General features: G+C 46.1%; 1 protein-coding gene across 2 annotated transcripts; it reads right to left on the reverse strand.

The window, feature by feature from the left end:
* Positions 1-3,748: 3,748 nt before the first annotated feature.
* Positions 3,749-18,663, reverse strand: LOC119209457 (integrin beta-1-like). 2 transcript variants are annotated; one of them, XM_062557841.1, is made up of 17 exons: positions 18,283-18,663; positions 10,891-10,957; positions 10,496-10,581; positions 9,356-9,578; positions 9,098-9,268; positions 8,779-9,017; positions 8,522-8,677; positions 8,297-8,392; positions 8,121-8,210; positions 7,775-7,915; positions 7,471-7,673; positions 7,126-7,364; positions 6,791-7,013; positions 6,177-6,409; positions 5,904-6,070; positions 5,183-5,279; positions 3,749-4,559 (listed from the first exon to the last, which is right to left on the reverse strand). In XM_062557841.1, the coding sequence occupies exons 2-16, from the start codon at positions 10,955-10,957 to the stop codon at positions 5,202-5,204; spliced, it is 2,412 nt and encodes an 803-aa protein (XP_062413825.1). In that variant the 5' UTR covers positions 18,283-18,663; the 3' UTR covers positions 3,749-4,559; positions 5,183-5,201. The 2 variants fall into 2 exon arrangements, with proteins under 2 accessions (XP_062413825.1, XP_037314732.2); XM_037458835.2 differs by lacking the exon at positions 5,183-5,279 and having other exon boundaries at positions 18,283-18,660.
* Between the last annotated feature and the right edge of the window lie 657 nt (positions 18,664-19,320).

A 19,320-nucleotide genomic window follows, 5' to 3' on the forward strand; every position in this document is an offset into this window, starting at 1 on the left:
CGAGCGCTTGCGCGTTGCGTGAGAGTGGGAGGGGGAGGGGGCGCGGGGGGGGGGGGACTTTAATCACCAAGAAACTCCGCTGGATTGAGATATAAACAATAAGAAAATAATTTGAAAATAAAATAAAATAAAAATGTACAAGCCGAGTCAATTGCAACTAAGAGATTCGAAAAGGTGCATTACAAAAAAAAAACATTTATAATAATTAATGTCTCAACGTTTTCTAAAAATGTGCAGAACTCAATTAGATGACCCGTGTTAATAAATATAAAAACTGTTGATGCCAACATATACTACACATTTGACTGTGCAGTCAAATAGTTATTGATTATTCATCAAATTAATGTTTGTTTTAAAAAACTGACCAGAACAAAGTGAAGTTTATTAGTTTTTTTGTTTGGTTATAAAAATATTTTTTAGAGAATTAAAAAAAGAAGAAAAAAAAAAAGTTACCTGAGGAAAACAATTAAACAAATAATGTTCTAATTGAATACAACATTACTCTGAAGGTTTTTCTTTTATAGTCTGTTTAAAAACAAACCACTAAATCCTTATCAAGAGCACAATGTACAGGGCAACGCCTTAAAATACCACAGAAGTAACTGATCCACTGAACCTCATCCATCCCGAGAGAGAGAGAGAAACGAGTTGATTCCAGGTTAAACGCTCCATGGCAAAAACACCTGAACAATGTCTCCCTCTCCTGGACTTCCACAACACCAGAACCTCCGTTTGGATGCTTTTCACAGAGCCAATGCAAAGAAGTACCAGGAAGATTAGTATTTGGAACCCAAACACACGCGTCATTCGGTGTCGGCGGCTCCTGCAGCAGCACCCCCCCCCCCACTGGATTTGGATGAAATGAGAACTGATAAGGCCAATTGATCAGAACCCTCAGAACACGTTACCTGTTGACGACATCGCGGTTCAGCCGGGGTCCACCCAGGGGGGCCGAGGTTCACTTCCCACCATCAAATCCAGCGGCCGCATCGCGTCGACCTGAGAGACGGTTCACAAGAGCAAAGAGGACGTTCAGACCCAACTCTGCACTGCTGAAAAAGGAACACAGGGCAACAAAGGTTCTGACCGTAATGTTACAGGGAAAGATGAACCGAGCTGGTCCGATTAAAGGAGGTTCAGGAGGTAGTGGTCTGGCTGGAGCAAAGTGGAAACATTAGTCCACCACCTGATAATAATTGTGGTCTGACCCTCCAACGACGAGGCCGCTGCATTCACAGGCCTCTCTGAATTTGGGTTGGTTTTATTTTTTGATTACGGACGCCGTAATCAAACCAGCTTTGATGAAGGAAGTTACAGGAAATCAGGAGGCTTTGATGTGAAGAGGGAAATTAATTAGACACAGTAAATGGTCAAACTGGGAAATCGCAGGTATGCAGTTCGACCAGGACGCGATGTGACACATGCGCTTTGGGTTTTTTTGCATGAAATGTGAGCTGCTATGACAGGTCATCCGTTCAGGTCGATGTCACACGTTCCCTCAAGAAAAGGCAGATGGGATTTTGGATCATTGCAGTGTAATAATATTTAAAGAATTACTACTGCTGCACTTATTGTACGTCGCTTTGGATAAAAGCGTCAGCTAAATGACATGTAATGTGATGATTGAGCATTTTAAATCATGGAGGGAATGAAACCCCCAGGACAACTCATATTGAAATATTAACAAGCTCTCAAACTCAAAAATTTGGATGGTGGCTCTAATTTGCACATTACGAATCAATGTGTCGCTCAAATTCTGTATTATTGGCCAAAATGCGGCTGCCTGCTTTTAGAAAATTAAACTTATAATAATAAAATAATTTGTAGGTTATTTTCCCTTGTTAGTTACACTGATATTAAGTTGTGCTGGATATGAACATGCCTTGAAACACCCTTTCATTTGAGGATAATGAAGAGCATTCAGGGCCTTGGCGTCCTATGATTATGCAAAAAAATAAATGACAGATCAGGTGATAATACACCTCAGACCTTGACATAAGCTTCTTAAAGCACACGATGACCTGCGTATAATGTGGATGGGGCTCGATGCACAACCCATTCGTAATGTAATGTTCTGGATGACGTCGTAGACCTGATGTTGTGAACTCAACACATTAAAGTGGACACACGCCATGACAGGAGCTGGTTGTCTCCTAGAATTCATCTTCATTAGAGGGAGTATTCCCACCCTGTCGAGCCCATGTAGGGAGAGGTAGATCCACGAGGAAAAGAGGTGGGGGGGGGGGATCTACTGTGTGTTACTGTAAATTCTGTAGGGGGGGGGGGGTATGAGGGATTCCGAACCAGGGCCCCGCAGTACCCCCCACAGACCACCAGACCTGCCTGGCGCTGTTCAGCCACAAACCCATAAGCCTCGGATCCAACAATGTTATACATTTCCAACCGAGATGATGAACCATAATCGGGCAAATTATGACAAAACAATCCGTCGTTGACTCGCCTCCTCCTCGTGTTTTATCTCCCCCTGTCTGCTAGATCACCCCCCGCCTCCCGACATCCTAGTTCTGCCATCAATGTAACAACGAGAGAACTACATTTGCGTTTTCATACACATTAAACATCCATATCACCAGCCACAATCGATCGATATCCCAGCAGCCGGCCCCAGTGAGCAGGAAGTGTGCCAGCTGAGAAATCATCTGATGCCACAAAACACTATTCGCGATGGGCCTTTTCTTTTCTTTTTTCTTTCCTTTTTTTGGGGAGGAAGGGGGGGGGGTTGTGTGGGGGGGGCTAGGGGCGATCATCGATTCAAGTTTCACAAAACACAACAAGCAAAAAAAACACTCACCGACTCGATGTTTCGCCACACGTTGGGGATTAAAAAATGGACTGACGGGCAACAATGTAGCAAGTTATAGAAGAAGAAGAAGAAGAAGAAAACGCAACACGACGCAGCTAGCGCGAGAGGACCAACGTGAACGCTAGCCACGGCTAGTTCCTCCGGTCGCTGTTGTGATTGAGATAACAACAAACGGTTCTCCGGTATCCCGGGGCGGGGAGACGTTACATCCGCCTCGTCGGCAAAGCAGCGTCCGTGTGGAGAAAGTCTGGTGTTTTCCTGTCGATGCAAAGCAGGCAGAAACTAGAGAGGTGGACACCAAAGTGCTACTGTTGGGGGTTAACAACTTTGCTGTAAAGCGCGGCCCGTGATTGGACGGCCGAGGCCACCAATCACCTGTGCAGAGCCCCTGGGCTCGTGACGTCACGCTACACGGGGCTGGAACGCAAGGTGATTGGCTGACAGAACACGAGCTCTTTTTTTGACATATTTTAGATCAATATAAAATGCAGACTTTTCCCTCATTTTCTTGCACCTACTTTACAGTGTCTTCCGTTTATATTTATCTGTAACAAGTGTATTATTTACAACTGACGGATCAACTTTGATCTCTAAGCACATCTGTGATGTTTTTTTCGTCGCAGATAAACGCATACAAAAAAATGCAGGCATATCTATTCCCATAAGTGTGTCCTTGTTCTTATTTAACTGCTATGTCTAGATTTGTGACCGTGCATTGATAACAATCAAGTCGCAATATTTTACTGTGCACACACACTTTCTTCCAATCTGTCCCACTTATTTGCATCAGTGTGACTTCCTCATCGAGTTCATGCACGTTAATAACAAGCCACTTGGAAAGAAGAGTCAAGTTAAAAAACCACACAAGTAGCAACATCAATTCCACTAAAGAGCCAATGTACAATAATGAGAAATATATAAGGGTGGGGTGTTTTCAATGTTTATTCAATAAATAATTTCAGAAATACAGAATTGCAAATGGTTTTTTTTTTAAAAGGCACTTAAAAACAATGGTGTTACCTTTTGTTTTAAAAATAATTCCAATCCCCCTGATCTTTACAACTAAATGACATGTCATTTATTTATCTTTAAAAAAAAAATAATTAAAAAATAGTTGATCAAGAGTTGAGTGAAATTACGGACAGAACAATCCATACCCTACAAACACACTTACTGGGTCAAAATGATGAGGACACAATCACAGCTGTGTGTTACAAACATTTGACTGTTCGATTGCCACAAACAACACTGTACTTAGTTATTTGGAAAGAAACCAGTCATTTGTTGCCAGTTAGCAACCTCCAAGTCAACCTTAACAAAAGAACACTGATGGCTTGATGGTTCCTAGTTTTTAGAGGAAGGCACAGCTGGGCTCTCTGAACTTTGCTGGTTCCGTGGCGGGAAAACTACGAATCGCAAAGACACAACTTCCATAGAGACAAAAAAAAGAATAAAAACTCCACATTTACACAGACTGTACAAAGTCAGATGATGCATAAAACATTTTTAAAAAGTTAGTAAAAAAAACTGAAATAGTGGCAAAATGCATTGCTATCGTTTTTGTGACTACAACAAAATAAAAAAAAAAAAACAGTGAGAGCATTATAACCCCCCCCTCCCCGCCCATATTCTTTCCATACAGTGTTGTCACAAGGAAGGCACAGCTCCATCATTTGCCTTCGTACTTTGGATTGACGACAGTTGTTACGGCGCTCTTGTAGATGGGATTCTCCCCCTGAGGAACAGAAGAAAGTCACCGTGAGAAGAACGTAGCAAACAAAACCAAGTAGTCAGCTTCACTAACCCACAAATCACACAACAATCTCATCAGTGTTACACAACTCCAGTAGGATTAGGTTTCACAGCAACATGGCACACGACAAAAGGCAGCACAAAGCATGTTTTGACATCGTTGCTGTCGCCATCTGGTCAAATACGTCGTAAGACGTGTGGTCAGCTGAGAAAGGGTCGACGAGGTTACCGTCTTTGAGTGTGACTCTATTAGAATCCTTTACTGCAACAACCTCAACACAAAATCAAATAATCCAGCATGCAGACATGCGTCAAACCTGCACGCGTTCCAATGACCAGTAGGTTGTACTTAGCTCCGCCCTCAAAACAAGATGGCGACGGCTTAAGCAGCAAACTAGACTTAAAAACAGCATCATACTGACGGTATGTGCAGCGTAAATAGGTTTAAAAAAACAAAACAACATTCTGTTAACCATGAACCCCCATTCTCACACTTCAGTTTCACATCTGTGTTTGTTAACCTTTTTTTTATCACCAAAAACCACACCCCCCCCCGTGTGGTTCTGCATGCTAACTCTACAACATGCTGCTCTCCACAAAGCCTACCGCCAGTATGAACTTTGACCTAAAGAGAAGCTCCTTTATTCCCATAGCTGGGATTCTGGAACTGGTTAATGGGACTCTTGTAAATGGGGTTTCCTTGCTAACGTGGAGAAAGAAAGAAAAGAAAGAAATGAGAGACAGGAAACCAGAGGGAACAAAGGCGTTCAGCACAGAGCAGAAAAGACCACATTATTAAGTTACTTCCTCTTTGCTGCAAAACGCAGGTTGTAACATTTCAGAAGGATATCTTTTATATGATCTTTTCTTAGATCTGGGCACAAAGTATTCACAACCCAAATAAAAAATGAAAAGCCTGAGCACGTCGCTCACAGCTCACACGATCTAGTTGCTGCGTGTTTGATGAAGCAGAGAACACAAGAAGCACCTTCACCACACCATAAACACTGCTCCATCTGCAGTGCTCCTCCTCCTGTGCTTCAAAGCCTTTTATGGTCATGCAGTTGTGCCGCGTGGACGGAGAGAGGCAGCACCGTCAGCTCCCTCCACCACGAGACTAAACAGAGCTGGAGATCCTCTCTGAATCTCCCTGCTGTCTAGGAAGCCGCTGGGGCCCTTTCCTGCAGGCTTCTTCACGTGTGAAGCTATAGAGCTAAACATCTACCTGCAATGTGGTGTTCCATTCTCACGGTGTCTGATGCTTTCAAGTGATTCAAACGTCCTCATTTGATCCCCTTTGTTAAAAGAGCATCAAGAGTCGGCTCACCGTGTCCCACTTGGCGTTCATCTTCTCCTTCTCAAACTTGGCGAACTCTCGGCGGTCGTGGATGATCATGAGCAGCTTCCAGATGAGCAGCAGGGCGAGGCCGATCAGCACGATGCCGGCCACCACGCCGGCCACGATGGGGATGATGTCGGGACCCGCCGGGCACTCTGAACCAAGAGAAGCCACGTGTGAACACTCGTGCAATGAAGGAAAATCCACAACTTCAAGAAACCACAGAATGAGCTTCACTCTTTCTCCTGAGTGGAAACGTACCCAGCGTCTCCACCACGTACACCTCCTTGGTGTCGTTCCTGATGGCGTAGGTGTAGTAGAACCAGCAGTCGTTGGCGTCCCGCTCCTTGCAGTGGCTCAGGGGGTAGCTCTGGTCGGCGGGCTGCGGCAGCTTGTCGCGATCCTTCACCTTGAACAGCGTGAAGTAGCTGCAGTCGCGCTCGCACGTGTCCTTCTTCTCGCCGGCCTTGAACGCCTGACACTGCACGCAGTCCCTGTGAAGACGTAGCGTCTCATTCACTGTACCACACGCTCTCTATTAGACCTCCAACGGTTGAAGGGAAAGAAACTCACTGTAACCAAAGTTAATGTAAGCAAACAGATTAAGTTCATGAGTCACGAAATAAAGGTTGTTGAGCTTATAGTCTGTAAAAGTTATGTAAAATATGGTGTTTCAAAGAATTTGAAAAGAAAAGAAAAATGGGGTGGGTAAATACTTAAAGGTTTAATATAATTAAATTGAGTGGGGTTTGACTAAAATAAAGTATCTAGGGATTGTTTATGCAGAACACAACGTCCTCCCGGAACAACACGGGCTGCTTATCGGAAGAGATTTGATAACTTTGAGAATAGTTTCTGGCCAGCGTCAGACTCACTTGTGCTCGGGGCAGACGCCGGGGCAGGTGGGGCAGATCTCGCAGGTCGGACCCTGGAATTTGGGGTTGGTGCATTTGCAGGCGCCGCACTCACAGGTGCCGCGTCCGTTGCAGATCTGGCCGTTCTTGGCGAGGCAGGTGGCCGTCTCCAGGGAGCAGTCGCAGGCGCTGCCGGTGTAGTTGGCGTCGCAGATGCACTTCCTGCAGTCGCAGCGGCCGTGTCCTGTTAAAGCCGGGGGGGGGGCGAGTGGGGAGGGGGGGCGGCAGGTTACCACAGTGCTCAGAGAGCAACGTAGGCTCGACCCGTTAAGCGGTTCCTCTCCGACGATGCTCACCTCCGCAGAGCTTGTTGTTGGAGCGGTCGCAGTTGAAGTTGTCGCACTCGCAGTACTTCCCGGAGTAGATCTCGGCGAGGTTCTCCCGCTTCTTGCATTCGCACGTGCCGCACACGCAGTCGCCGTTGTTGCTGCAGATGTCCGTGCCGTTGTCTTTTCGGCAGTTGGCGTCCAGGTCTTCCGTCCGCACCTCGTCCTTGCTGCACTCGCAGAGGCGCCCGATGCGGCCGTCGTTGCACCTGGCGCAGGAGACGGGAGGTGAGCCGAAGAAGTCCACTGAGCAATAATGAGGCTCACCGCTCTGGTACAGGTTTCCCCTCTCTGGTCAAAGACATGAATACGTACTTGCAGGCTCCGCACTCAAAGGTGCCGTTGCCGTCGGAGCACTGCTTGCTGTTGGCGTCTCCGTCTTTGGCGCATTCACAGTCGCAGAGGAACGTGAGGGCGACCTCCACCTCCTCGGTGAAGCCCAGAGGTTTGATCTTAATGACCTCGGGCTTGCCGTGCGACGGACACTTCTGGGATTCTACGGAAATGTGGAACGACACCTGGGAAGCAAGAGGAAGGTTTATCGGGTGATTGGTTACGAGGATTCCTTCCTTCCTCCCAGATCCCGCCCCTCCAATTGCATCCGCCACACAAGATGTACCTCGTCTCCGATGGAGATGTTGGAGCACTTCCTGCCGTTCTCCCCCGTTCCCTCCACGCCGTTCTTACAGATGGACTTGTAGGTGATGGAGACTCCCTCCGGCAGCCGGCCGTTTTCGAGGATCACCTCAGACGACAAAGACTGTCCACAAACAAGACGGATCACTAGAGGCTCTACTGATGGAGGTCCTTAGAATCTAAGCATCGTTTTCCCTCCATAATATTTATCTTTGATTTACTGTAATATTCATTTTAACATAACCCTTTCCCACAAGACAACGCAATAACATTCTAAAATAAATATCTCAATGCCGGGGGGGGGGGGGGGGCCGAGCCACCCGACTCACGTTGTAAGCATCAATGATGAGTTTGATGACGTTGCTCGAGTTGGAGGACAGCGTCCCGACGGCAGATTTAGGGATGAGATTTTTCAACTCCTGACAGAGACACACGGGTAAGAAAGGGAACATGTGACTTGCTTTAGAATGACAAGGAGGAAAATTCAAAAAGCAATATTGTTTACTTTGTAAACAGGCTGGAACTCCTCGGTGACGGCAAAGATGGTCTGAATGTTGTGATCACTCAGCTTCTGCACCAGATGGGCGATGGATGGGTAGTCCTATCAAAAGATAAAACACGTTATTACCAATAAAAGGACTAAAAACAGAGAAACCACTCTTGACATCATCAAGGAACCGGGACAATGCTGCAGCATGATGTGTGGATCAGTAAATGATGAGCAACATACGTAGTAGTGGCTCATGGTGTAAATGTTGTTCTCCAGGTGACACCTGCCATCGTTGGGCAGGACGATGCCGCCCAGCTTGCCGTCTCCGGCGAAGTGGAATCCTGCGTCGGTGGAAAACACCAGCAGGCGAGTCACGTTCCTCCAGCCGATTTGGTTCTGTGAATAACCAACACCAGGAGAGGCTCCTCGTTAATAATTCACACATTTACAAGGTCCCCCTCAGTTAAAACGAAGCAGAACCTGAAGCCCCTTCTTACCTCGCAGACCGCCACCTGCATGATGGCGTCGAAGCCTCCCTCTGGAGAGTCCAGGTTGCCGGAGATCTGCTGCTGACTGACCAGGCGATTGAACTCGTCGCCCTTGTCCGTGAGCTTCAGGACGTTCTTGTAGCTGAAGGGGCTGGTGCAGTTCTGGTTCCCCGTGCAGGGGTTGATGAGCCTGGCTGGAGTGGTGCTGATGTACGGCATCACCGTCTTCTCCACAAAGGAGCCGAAGCCTAAAGAGAAAGGGAGCATGTTTTTATCGTGCTGCGTAACGCTCCGGCTCCTCGTCCGATTACCACAGCGTTCTTCTCACCGATCCTGAAGTCCGAGGTGATGCCCTGCATCTCCCTCATCAGGTCCGTGCCCAGGTTCTTGACGTTTTCCAAATCGTCTTTCATGGAGAAGGAGAGGTCCATGAGGTAGTAGAGGTCGATGGGGTAGTCCTCAGCTCGCTTGAACTTGAGCTCAAAGGTCTGCGGTTCACCTTATGGGGAAGAAATGATCGGGATTTAATTATAACAAACATCACATTTTGAAAGAATAGAGAGTTTCCAACAGGCCGAACATTTACCCGATCGCAGAGTCAGGGTGAGCTTCTGGGGCTGGATCTGGGTGATCTGCTCTGGAGTCAGCTTCTCGGCCACGTCCTTCTTGCGGTTGGTGACGGGCTTGTTCTTGTTGATTTGGATGCCTCCTCGTGGGTTCTCAATTTTGGTCAAGGAACAACCTCTCTTCTTCAGGGACTCCAGATCGTCGCAGCGGGCCGACTTTGATTCGCCCACCGTGAGAAACGTCTGTGACATGGCAGACGGATTCATTTTAAATGTATAACACGTACATGACTTGTTCCCAGATATTGGTGGTTGGTGAATACATGTGGTGACCTATGTCACTTTATTATGCTCATTATAGGGTAAAGTGAACAAGGGGGAAAATACAAGTGGTAAAGGTTTGTTCCTTTGTGTTATTTGCCTTTGGAGCCGATCTGCTTGCTTTGTGGCCACAATGAACACAGGTTGGATGCACGTGAGATCCCACAGAGCAGTGCAGAGAAGACCATGAGACTTGTCAGAATTGGGTCAAAGCACTATTTTAGTATTTCCTGACATGTCTGGTTTTCCACTGCACATTGTGTCGTACGTAGCAGATACAATTTATTGTAAATTCACAAACCCACAAAAAGTTCTATGTTAACCTCGCAAAGAGGCTGCAAATAAAAAAAGAGAAGTATATCTCTTGCACGGCCAATTGAGATGATTAAGATTACACAGCTGAAGTTTCCCCAGCGGGACGAGAAGCAGCAGCACAACTTTAAGGAGAAGTTGTGGTTGACGTGTCGTCATCGAAAGGCAAGAGAGGGCAAGTATTGTTGATTTCCTAAGAGTGCTCCTCTGCATGCGTTTGCACAGCTTACGTGAAAGTATATCTATAGATGTATCTGCTTGAATAAATCGTAATGAGATCACATTTTTGGATTGTGTTTGTTTGATAGCTTTAACTATGACTTCAGCCCTTTAAGGAATTGTTGTTGCTGTTGAAATGAGTGCATTAATATTTCCTCCTCAAGAGGACGACCCCCTGCTGTGCCTGTAGGCCGCTTTTTGTAGAATTCATCCACAAACGGACTGGCCCCGCCCACATTGTCAAACTCTTCTCAATAAGTATTCATTTGATAAAACCACTTGGTGGAAGTTTCACTGATTGAACTCACTTCGTCTGCACACCATCCGCACGTCTCTGCGACCTGGATGCATTCCCCGCATGACTGCGCGTTGGCCTTGATGCATATGCTCCCCTCTGAAAGAGACAACACAGAGTCCCGTGAGCCAAGATGACAACATTCTTTCCATTAGTTCACTAACTCGAAACAGCTTCCCGGGAGTCGCGCTGAGAGAAGCTCCGGGCAGCTCACCAAGGAATGACTTCACCTCGTAAAAAAAGAAGAGTTCCTCCACCCATCAGGACCCGTAGATATAAAAAGATGAACTACAAGATGTGAAGTATTAGCGTGACTGTATTGCACCAAAAGATGCTACGCTAACTAAGCTACCACCACTAGCTCATATGAGGTAGTAATGGAGCTTCACGACATTGTGCAGCTCTTACCTTGCTGTGCGAAGCTGCTGCAGAGGACCGCTAACAAAGACGCTATCAAAAGTAACCGCACAGCCATCTGCAACGAGAGAAATACAGCTTTAACAGGACGGCATGACGGAAAATTTGAATCTAACTTCTTTGTTAGTGGTGAAAAAGTGGAAGAGGAAGATGCATTTTGCTGTGGTTGTAGAGGTTTAACGTGACACGGCGCTATCTTTATAAATCATTGAAAAGACGTCCATATGTGACCTCACTGCTAGCGTACCAGCACACATGGTTTGGTGTTTTTTGGCCAGCTGATGACTGTGTGATACAGTACAGAGTTAACATTAACACAGCAAGGTTCTCATGGACATGTGACCCTTAAAAAGATTAGTTTGAATTTGAATGACAACATGGGGATGACAAACAGTGAGGTTAACGACATCCAGCGACTGTAACCCGACGTGGAGGCAAAATGCCTCCTTTGAGTGACTTTCATTCGGCTTCTTTCAGCTACAGAGGAACCTTTGCCATGTGCCCCCAGTTCACCAGGAACCACGCTGCTTATTTGCTTTGTGACTCTGGAAACTTTCCCACCGCTTAAAGGTAGTTTCTTATCGCAGTGGTACATTTCAGATTAGACAAGAGAAAGACAGACATAATAACTACTCGGAGCGAATGAGGTGTTTGCTTCACGAGTCCAACAGCAGACCTGTGACTGAATGAGGGCAGAAGAAGAAGCTTTCAGACGGCTGACATCTAAAGCTGCCACACAATAACTGATTCATGGAGCATTCACCACCCAGCCACACATCCATGGGTTCAAGAATATTTGTGCAACAGCAGCATGGAAATAGCTTTAGTGGCGCCTCAACATTTTTAGTTAAAAACGTAAGCAAAGGTCTCAACTTGGTGGAAAAAAACAGAAAGGGGCGTGTTCTCCTGAGTGTGTGTTGCCATATTTGGTCAGGCTGGTTCATGACTCGAGTCTCTGCCAATCCACCCCCCCACCAACTCCAGAGACACACCTCCTCGATCCTCAGGCTCAGAAACGCACACCAACATTCTGTCAGCCTGGAAAACAGAGGCTCTGATGGCTCTATGGCGATAAGAGAAGATTTACATCACACGAGGAGATCAAGTGTCCATCAGTGTGAGCGCTGCAGATGTAGAGTAGATGCAGGGAGCAGGTCAGAGGGTGCAGGCATCTGCAACAACAACCACATCCTGTGAAATGATGCCGGATGACCAACTTAGATGCAGGCCTGCTGACAGTTATCATACTGCTGCGAGGGGGGGCGGGAGGGGGGGCAAAGAACAGACACGTCTTTGTAATGATCGGACAAGAAGCTAAAGGCATTCCGTTTTTGATTTGATGAATTACAGAGATTCATTATCGGTATTATCATTAAACGCATCAGCTCTGTTTTTCTGAGTTTGATTTCCTGGAATAGTTTTTGGGGGTTTTAAACACACACACACACACACACACACACACACACACACACACACACACACACACACACACACACACACACACACACACACACACACACACACACACACACACACACACACACACACACACACACACACACACACACACACACACACACACACACACACACACACACACACACACACACACACACACACACACGATGAAAATACCCTTGTGGCAAGACAGACAGAAACATTTGCCATGCAGCACACCCAGCGAGATGCTTACTAAAATCCAAGCCACCCCCAACTGCAAAGTCTTTGTTCACCATTAGGGCCCCCCCCCCAACATTCCTGAACACAGCTTTTTTTGTCCTTCAGGGGGCTGCAAACTACACAGAGATGACAGATTTTGGGAGGCATTCAGGGTCTGAACCACACAGTGGCATCAAGGAAGCGCTGCCACCGACTTGGTGGGGGTTTGAAAACCGGCTCTCTGACATAAAACCTGAAAAACATATGAATGAAACATCTTCACTGGATCTCCTTTTCTTTACTTAAACCTGCTCCTTTTAACTCAGGAATAAATAACACAACTGATCAACAAGACCAGCAGCTTCCATGCAGAGTGTCTCTACCTTTTCTGAATAAAAGCATTGATGGGTGCGGATTATTATACAACCAGAAATCAAAGTCAGCGCTCACAGGAGCTGATAGCGGCTACGGGCCCACAGACCTTGATGAGGCCCGATCCACAACACACATAATCCATGACACACTGTAGTAAAACCACTCCTTATAATCCATGACACACTGTAGTAAAACCACTCCTTATAATCCATGACACACTGTAGTAAAACCACTCCTTATAATCCATGACACACTGTAGTAAAACCACTCCTTATAATCCATGACACACTGTAGTAAAACCACTCCTTATAATCCATGACACACTGTGGTAAAACCGCTCCATATAACCGGGACACATGAAAGACAGAGGCCAGCAGTAAGTGGTGAATCTCTAGATGAACCCTGACCAGTAAGTTTGAACCTGTTGGCCACACAAATGGACCCAATCCCCCCCATGCAAGAATCAGAAGGAGTTGGCCCTGATATCGTTTCATTATTTCCAATTTAATTTCTTAGGCTCAGGGTTGAAGCTGCCATCTTTATCCGACAGACCAACCCAAAGCCTTCCTCCCGATGGGGAAGCACAGACTGGTGTGTGGGATCAGGAAAAAAAGAACCCTCCCTCGGGGCACAGTTCCTTTACAGGAAGTGAAGGAGGCGAGACCGGTCATGTCAGACTGACATTCTGCACAGGCTGAAGTCCTGAGTCAGAGATGTGAGCGAGACCCAACAAGAGGCCCTAAGTTCTGGGCAATCAATCCGGTCCTCGGTCCTACTGCAGTTTACACAGCACCTAGTGTAGTTTGCCTGGACACGGGTCGGGAAGCACAGACTGGTGTACGAGTATTTGTGGTGACAGACCTGAGAGCCTAATATTTAGAGTAAGAGGATCCCACCGTGTTGAATCCTGACTTTGTATGGTCAGGCTGAAGAGGACAGAGACGACACCTGCTTAGTGTTGGACGTTAGCATCACTATTTTATATTTACAATTCCCCTTCTGTGAATAGCAGCTAAGTGATGCAGTGCAAATATGGACGTGTGTCCTGTAACAAATGGTCCCTAACAACAGGTCTGTGCTTTCTGTAGTCTACATTAAGAACAGCGGATCAAATTGAAAAGTTCAGCAATGCTGGATGAATTAATCTAAAAAGATAAAGAATATAGTTCCAGCGATGCAAATGTGAGGATCTGATGCTATTGTGTTCATTTATAATATTATTTTATATATAGATATATATATATATCTATATATATATATATATATATATATATTTATCTTTCACTCAGCCCAGGGACATATGTTTTATCAAACGTGTCCCACCAGCTGCTGCTGAAACTCAACCCTTTGTTGTGGTCCAGTGGAGCATCAGGTCAGAGGTGTTTGATTCAATCTGCAGTCTGAAAGTAGGCCTCTGGGATCCCAACCATCTCCACCCCCCCCCCCCCCCCCATGTAGAGCCACTTCTAGAAAGCCGTCCGTTGCACCTACGTGTTTGTGTTACTAATAGACAACTTGTGGGGTATCTCTGTACACTTGACGTGTACATGACAAACATGTGAATGCAGATTATGACTCAGCGATCACAACAAAAACACACAAAGTGTAAAATGAATAACGCAAGTTCAATCATTCGCACAATCACTCAGAGGTTTGCTAATAGACAGCTGGACATCGGCTTGGGACTTTCCCCAAATCAGGGTCAGAAGCAGGGTTTAACGGTGTAGACATGTGTCACCACGACCTCTTTGTTCACCTCTTCCTATGTTCATTGAGGGAGGTGCGGTGCCTTATCGACTTATTAACCAGGGAGGGGCAGTACGCTGTCTGGGCCAGGTTACATCCGCTCTACAAAGGTCACTGCACTCAAAGCTCCATCAGCTATGGATGTAGGTGTTTGTGTTCACACAGCCACATGATGGGGGGGGGGGGGGGGGGGAGGTCCATAGCTGGTGGTTTGTTGGTGTGCGCGTTGTTGACGTAAAAGTGTTATGAAGCAAAAAGCAGCTCAAAACATTACAGAACATCTGCCTTCCTGCCATGTGACTGAACCGACAGGTGGGGGGAGGCACATCTGGAATGGGCCAATTTACCAGGTTACAAACGTTTGACAGAACGCAAAACCATGAATGGAAAAACTTGAGAAAAATAAAAAATCTGAAATGTTAGCCCCCCCCCTGAATATAGCTCAGACAAGTGTTTACAAAAGCAGTTTCCTGCTGAATATGTCGTGTTGGTGATGCACAACTTCCTCCTGACTGAACACTGGCAGACAAATGGTGTCCAAACAAATGTTGTGTCTTCAGTTAAAAGCAGCGTGTCATTTATTTATTTTTTACAAACAAACAAGTGTCACAATGCAGAGCAGAAGTGTTTGCATGATAGTGTTTCTACAATGTTAACTAGGAAATGAGTGAAATCAATGAGCTGAATACATCAGCGAGCAGCAAACATTTGACAAGTGGAGGTGGAAGTTGTTGCAGAAGCTACCGCAGCCCGATCTGGTGTCTGTGGTTCCTCGTTCCTCGCCCTCGTTAACCACACCAACTTAAGCCAGTGTTGTTGTTTAAATACTCGCTTGAATTCTAAGTTTTTTTTAAAATGCACTTCTCCAAGAACAAATTTGTTTCCTCCATTAACTTTCCACACTTGTAATCCACTTTGTCTTTTTTACACACAATCCAAACAATGTTATGCACATCTCCTACTCACATAATAGTATTTTTGTACTTCCCATGATGCATCTTGGTGTGATTAAACAATGAATGTAATTTGCATGCAGAGGGAGGTTGCCATTGTTCGTGCTTGGTGGTCATCTGATGGTCCGCGAACTGACTTTAAGACCCCCCCCCCCCCACCCCCTCAGCTTTGTTTGCCATCCGGTTGGCCAGCCGGCCCCCACCTGCTGCAGAAAGACACAGTGCACTTTCAGGCCATTAGGCCCCCAAAACACTCAGCATGACACTGCATCCATTTCCTTAATGAAAGCCCCAGCCCCCCCCGCCTGTTAACAGGATCAGGAAGAACTGCTCGCTTGTGACTGCAAACACAGCATGTTGGACAGGAGCCAAAGGGGCGAGCAGGAAGAGACCCCTCCATCAAGTTCACATCTGCAGCGACGCTCCCCCTCAACTTCTAACTGCTGTCAAATCAGATTGTTGTTGTTACATGAAGCCGAGGCATCAGAGAAGGTCTTCCACCACCTGACACCCAGATGGTCCTGTTTGCATCTAGGAGATCCCACTCTGTCCTCAGAGACGACACAACGCATTCCACCTAACTGCCTCCATACTACGTCCAAGGGGGAAATAAACTACTACGTCACAAATACATGGGGATCTTTATGCACTTTATTCCAAACTCAGCCAAGTCAGTTCGCTTTAGTGTGTGTGTGAAGACAAATGTCTCATATCTCCTAAGGCTGGATTCAATTAACACTTTATGAATAAAGTTACTTTTAAATTACACATGTTGTTCCCCTTGAGCTTATTTAACATTTATCCAATGACAATGAACATTTTACAGTTTCTGTTATACATTTATTTTCATGTATTTGTCTCCATTTGTTACTCAGGGAGCTGCCACCAAAAAAAATATAATGATAATAATTCTTTACCTCAAACCATTTAGTTTTAAATAAATCCCTGTTGGGGATGGGGAAGCTTTATTTACCAGAATTGGTCCAAAGAAAGAAAAACATAGTATCAGAACAATAGTTTTCTGACAAACTGAAATATTATATAATAAATATAAAATAAAAATAGTTTGTTCAATATTCTGTACTTTCAAGATATATATATATACTGTATATTACTATTGTCTAAGGTTTTTGTTGCCACATCTTCCCACTTTTGACTCCATCCTGTTCTCTGCTGAGAGGACCCCAGCAGAATGGAGCCGTGTAGGGACAGCTGCATGTGTGGAGCCCCCCCCCGGATGATTATTGTGTCCGTCACCAGGAGGCCACGTCATCCATGACTCGCATCCCGACCAGTCACAGGGGGGGTAAGGGAGTGGAGTAACGGCAAACGACCGTCCCCAACCCCCCCCCCCCCCAGACACTCCTCGCCGGGGGCCGAGTGCTGCTCCCACTGTTTAAAACACCACAACAACGTAACTAAGGGAAGTGACTCAGTGGTCCGGTCTGCAGGCCCGCCTCACGTCTACAATTAGCGCACACACACACACACACACACACACACACACACACACACACACACACACACACACACACACACACACACACACACACACACACACACACACACACACAGTATAACAAGGGAGCCATGAGAAAGAAAAGGCCTCCTCGGGGCATAATTCCTTGACAGGAAGTGAAGGAGGCAAGACCGGTCTTGTCAGACGGATTCAGGACTTTCTGAATGTGCAGAATGTCAGAGCGGTGAGCGAGACCCAACAAGAGGCCGTAAGTTCTGGTTAACCCATCCGGTCCTCGGTCCCACCACAGTTTACACAGCACCTAGTGTAGTTTGACCTGGACAAGGGTCCAGCTGTGGTTCTAGGGGTCCTTTCCAGGTCTTTGCTTCCATGTTTGTGGCCTTTGGCGTAGAAGAAGGGAGGCGGTTGTGTTTCCCTCTTGTTCTGTGTGTATATTTACCCTAAAGGCATGAAAGGTTCGGTGTAGACATCTGCAGAGGGTTTCTTTAATTACAAAACCACCGTGAAGGCCAAATGTACTCCGTGTTTTATCAGCATTCCCAAAGAAAAACTCATTAATTACCTCAGAAAACCAGGAGCAATCAAACAAAGTTGTATTCTGGTGAATAGTGAAACTTAAAAGAGCTTGATGTTCGATTTAAAATGCTAGATGTAAAACATTAACCCCAAAACGGGGCGTAAATGTGTCCTTTAGGTCACAAAAGAAAGACTTTTTGGGGAAGAAAACCAAATGAACGAATGAGAGCAACAGAAGTTCTCAGTAACGTTAAGTTTGAATCCCTTCTGACGGTAAAAGGACACCGTGAGTGTTCTACTGGTTGTATACTGGTTGTAGTGGTTCGGGACACGTTACTTTTAACCAGGCGTTCTGCGGGCTTTGGTTCGTGGCCTACTTTCTGTTCAAAACCTAAACTCGGATGCATCCGAGGGACGGACTGGAAGTTCGGTCTGGAACAGAACGACGCTCAATGCCAGGTTGTTCGAATCCTGAGCTGAAAAGGAGAAACTATACGTATTTCACGAAGGGTTCCGGGCTGCTAGCTAGCAAGCTAACCCGCCCCAAAGTTCGCCCCGAAGACCGAAGAAAACCCTCCGCGCGTCTCCCCTTTTCTCGTTAGCCGTGGTCAGATGTGGTGGAAAAACAGGAGTTACGAAACAAAGAACACTCACCTCGTTGTTGATGCTAAACCGGCGTTTCCGTTGATTTAGAGTAACATCAGCCCGAAAAAAACGGTTCTCTTTCAAAGAAATAAAGACGGCTACCGAACCGAGGACCGACCGTCCGCTGGAAAGTGTCGTAAGGGTCCGCTTTGTTTTAGTCGACAGCGCGTGCCGCGCCTCGCGGTCCCGCTCACCAACACACGTTAACGGCTGACGGTGCTTTACCGACCACCACCATTTACTAACATGGAGGATATTAACAGTCGACCGGTTCGCCCGAACACGTTACAGCGCGGTGCTGCTGCTCGGTCGACTCTTTTTTTCCCTTCTTTTTTGTGTGTTAGTGGCCCGGGCCAACGAGCGTCTTCTTGCCAATTTAGACCCCGCCTACACAGGAGGGCCGGCGGTACGTCGCGGGCGAAGGAACAAACGCACTTGACCACTTGAACCCTTCGTCACCTCAGATGCGGTGGACGGCTCCAAGTAACACGCGCGCGCACACATACACGCGCGCGCACACACGCACACTCAAACACACGTATATCAACATAATGAAACTTATGATCTGCAGTCCTACTTAAAGTGTTAAAAGCCCCCTGCAAGTGTTTTATTGTTATTTATGATGTTTCTGGATTGATATTATTGCGGTGTGTTGCATTTTTATTGCTGTTGGTGTCGTTCTGCTCATGTCAACCTCTTTATATGCTGTTCTACATATACTATACTATATAACAGCGGGGCTTTAAGTCATGTTTTTAACTGTAAAATGGTGATACAAAGTCAAAGTTGCATTCATTGTGTTGTTTATTACATCAAACGGTGCCTTTTTTTTCAGCACAAAAACCACCAAAAAGGCTGAAAATTCCTTTTCTGTTTTTTGACCAAGTCGCAATTGTGCATTGTGCTAACGGGTTTACCCCAAAACCTCCCCACCGCCTTTCATTCTGTGCAGCCAAACCTTTCTAAAGAATGAGCATGTTCACTTAATTTAACTATAGACTAGAAGTTTCTTCATTCATACAATACAGGCTTGCAGTGTGATACATA

Source organism: Pungitius pungitius, chromosome 15 (assembly GCF_949316345.1).
Source record: "Pungitius pungitius chromosome 15, fPunPun2.1, whole genome shotgun sequence".
In the NCBI taxonomy this organism is placed as follows: Eukaryota; Metazoa; Chordata; class Actinopteri; order Perciformes; family Gasterosteidae; genus Pungitius; species Pungitius pungitius.

Coding starts and splice junctions, on each gene's coding strand:
- LOC119209457 (XM_062557841.1), bottom strand. CDS start 10,957: ATGGCTGTGCGGTTACTTTTGATAGCGTCTTTGTTAGCGGTCCTCTGC. Junction 10,582..10,890: donor CAGCAGCTTCGCACAGCAAG/GTAAGAGCTGCA, acceptor TGTCTCTTTCAG/AGGGGAGCATATGCATCAAG. Junction 8,678..8,778: donor TGCAGGTGGCGGTCTGCGAG/GTAAGAAGGGGC, acceptor GGTTATTCACAG/AACCAAATCGGCTGGAGGAA.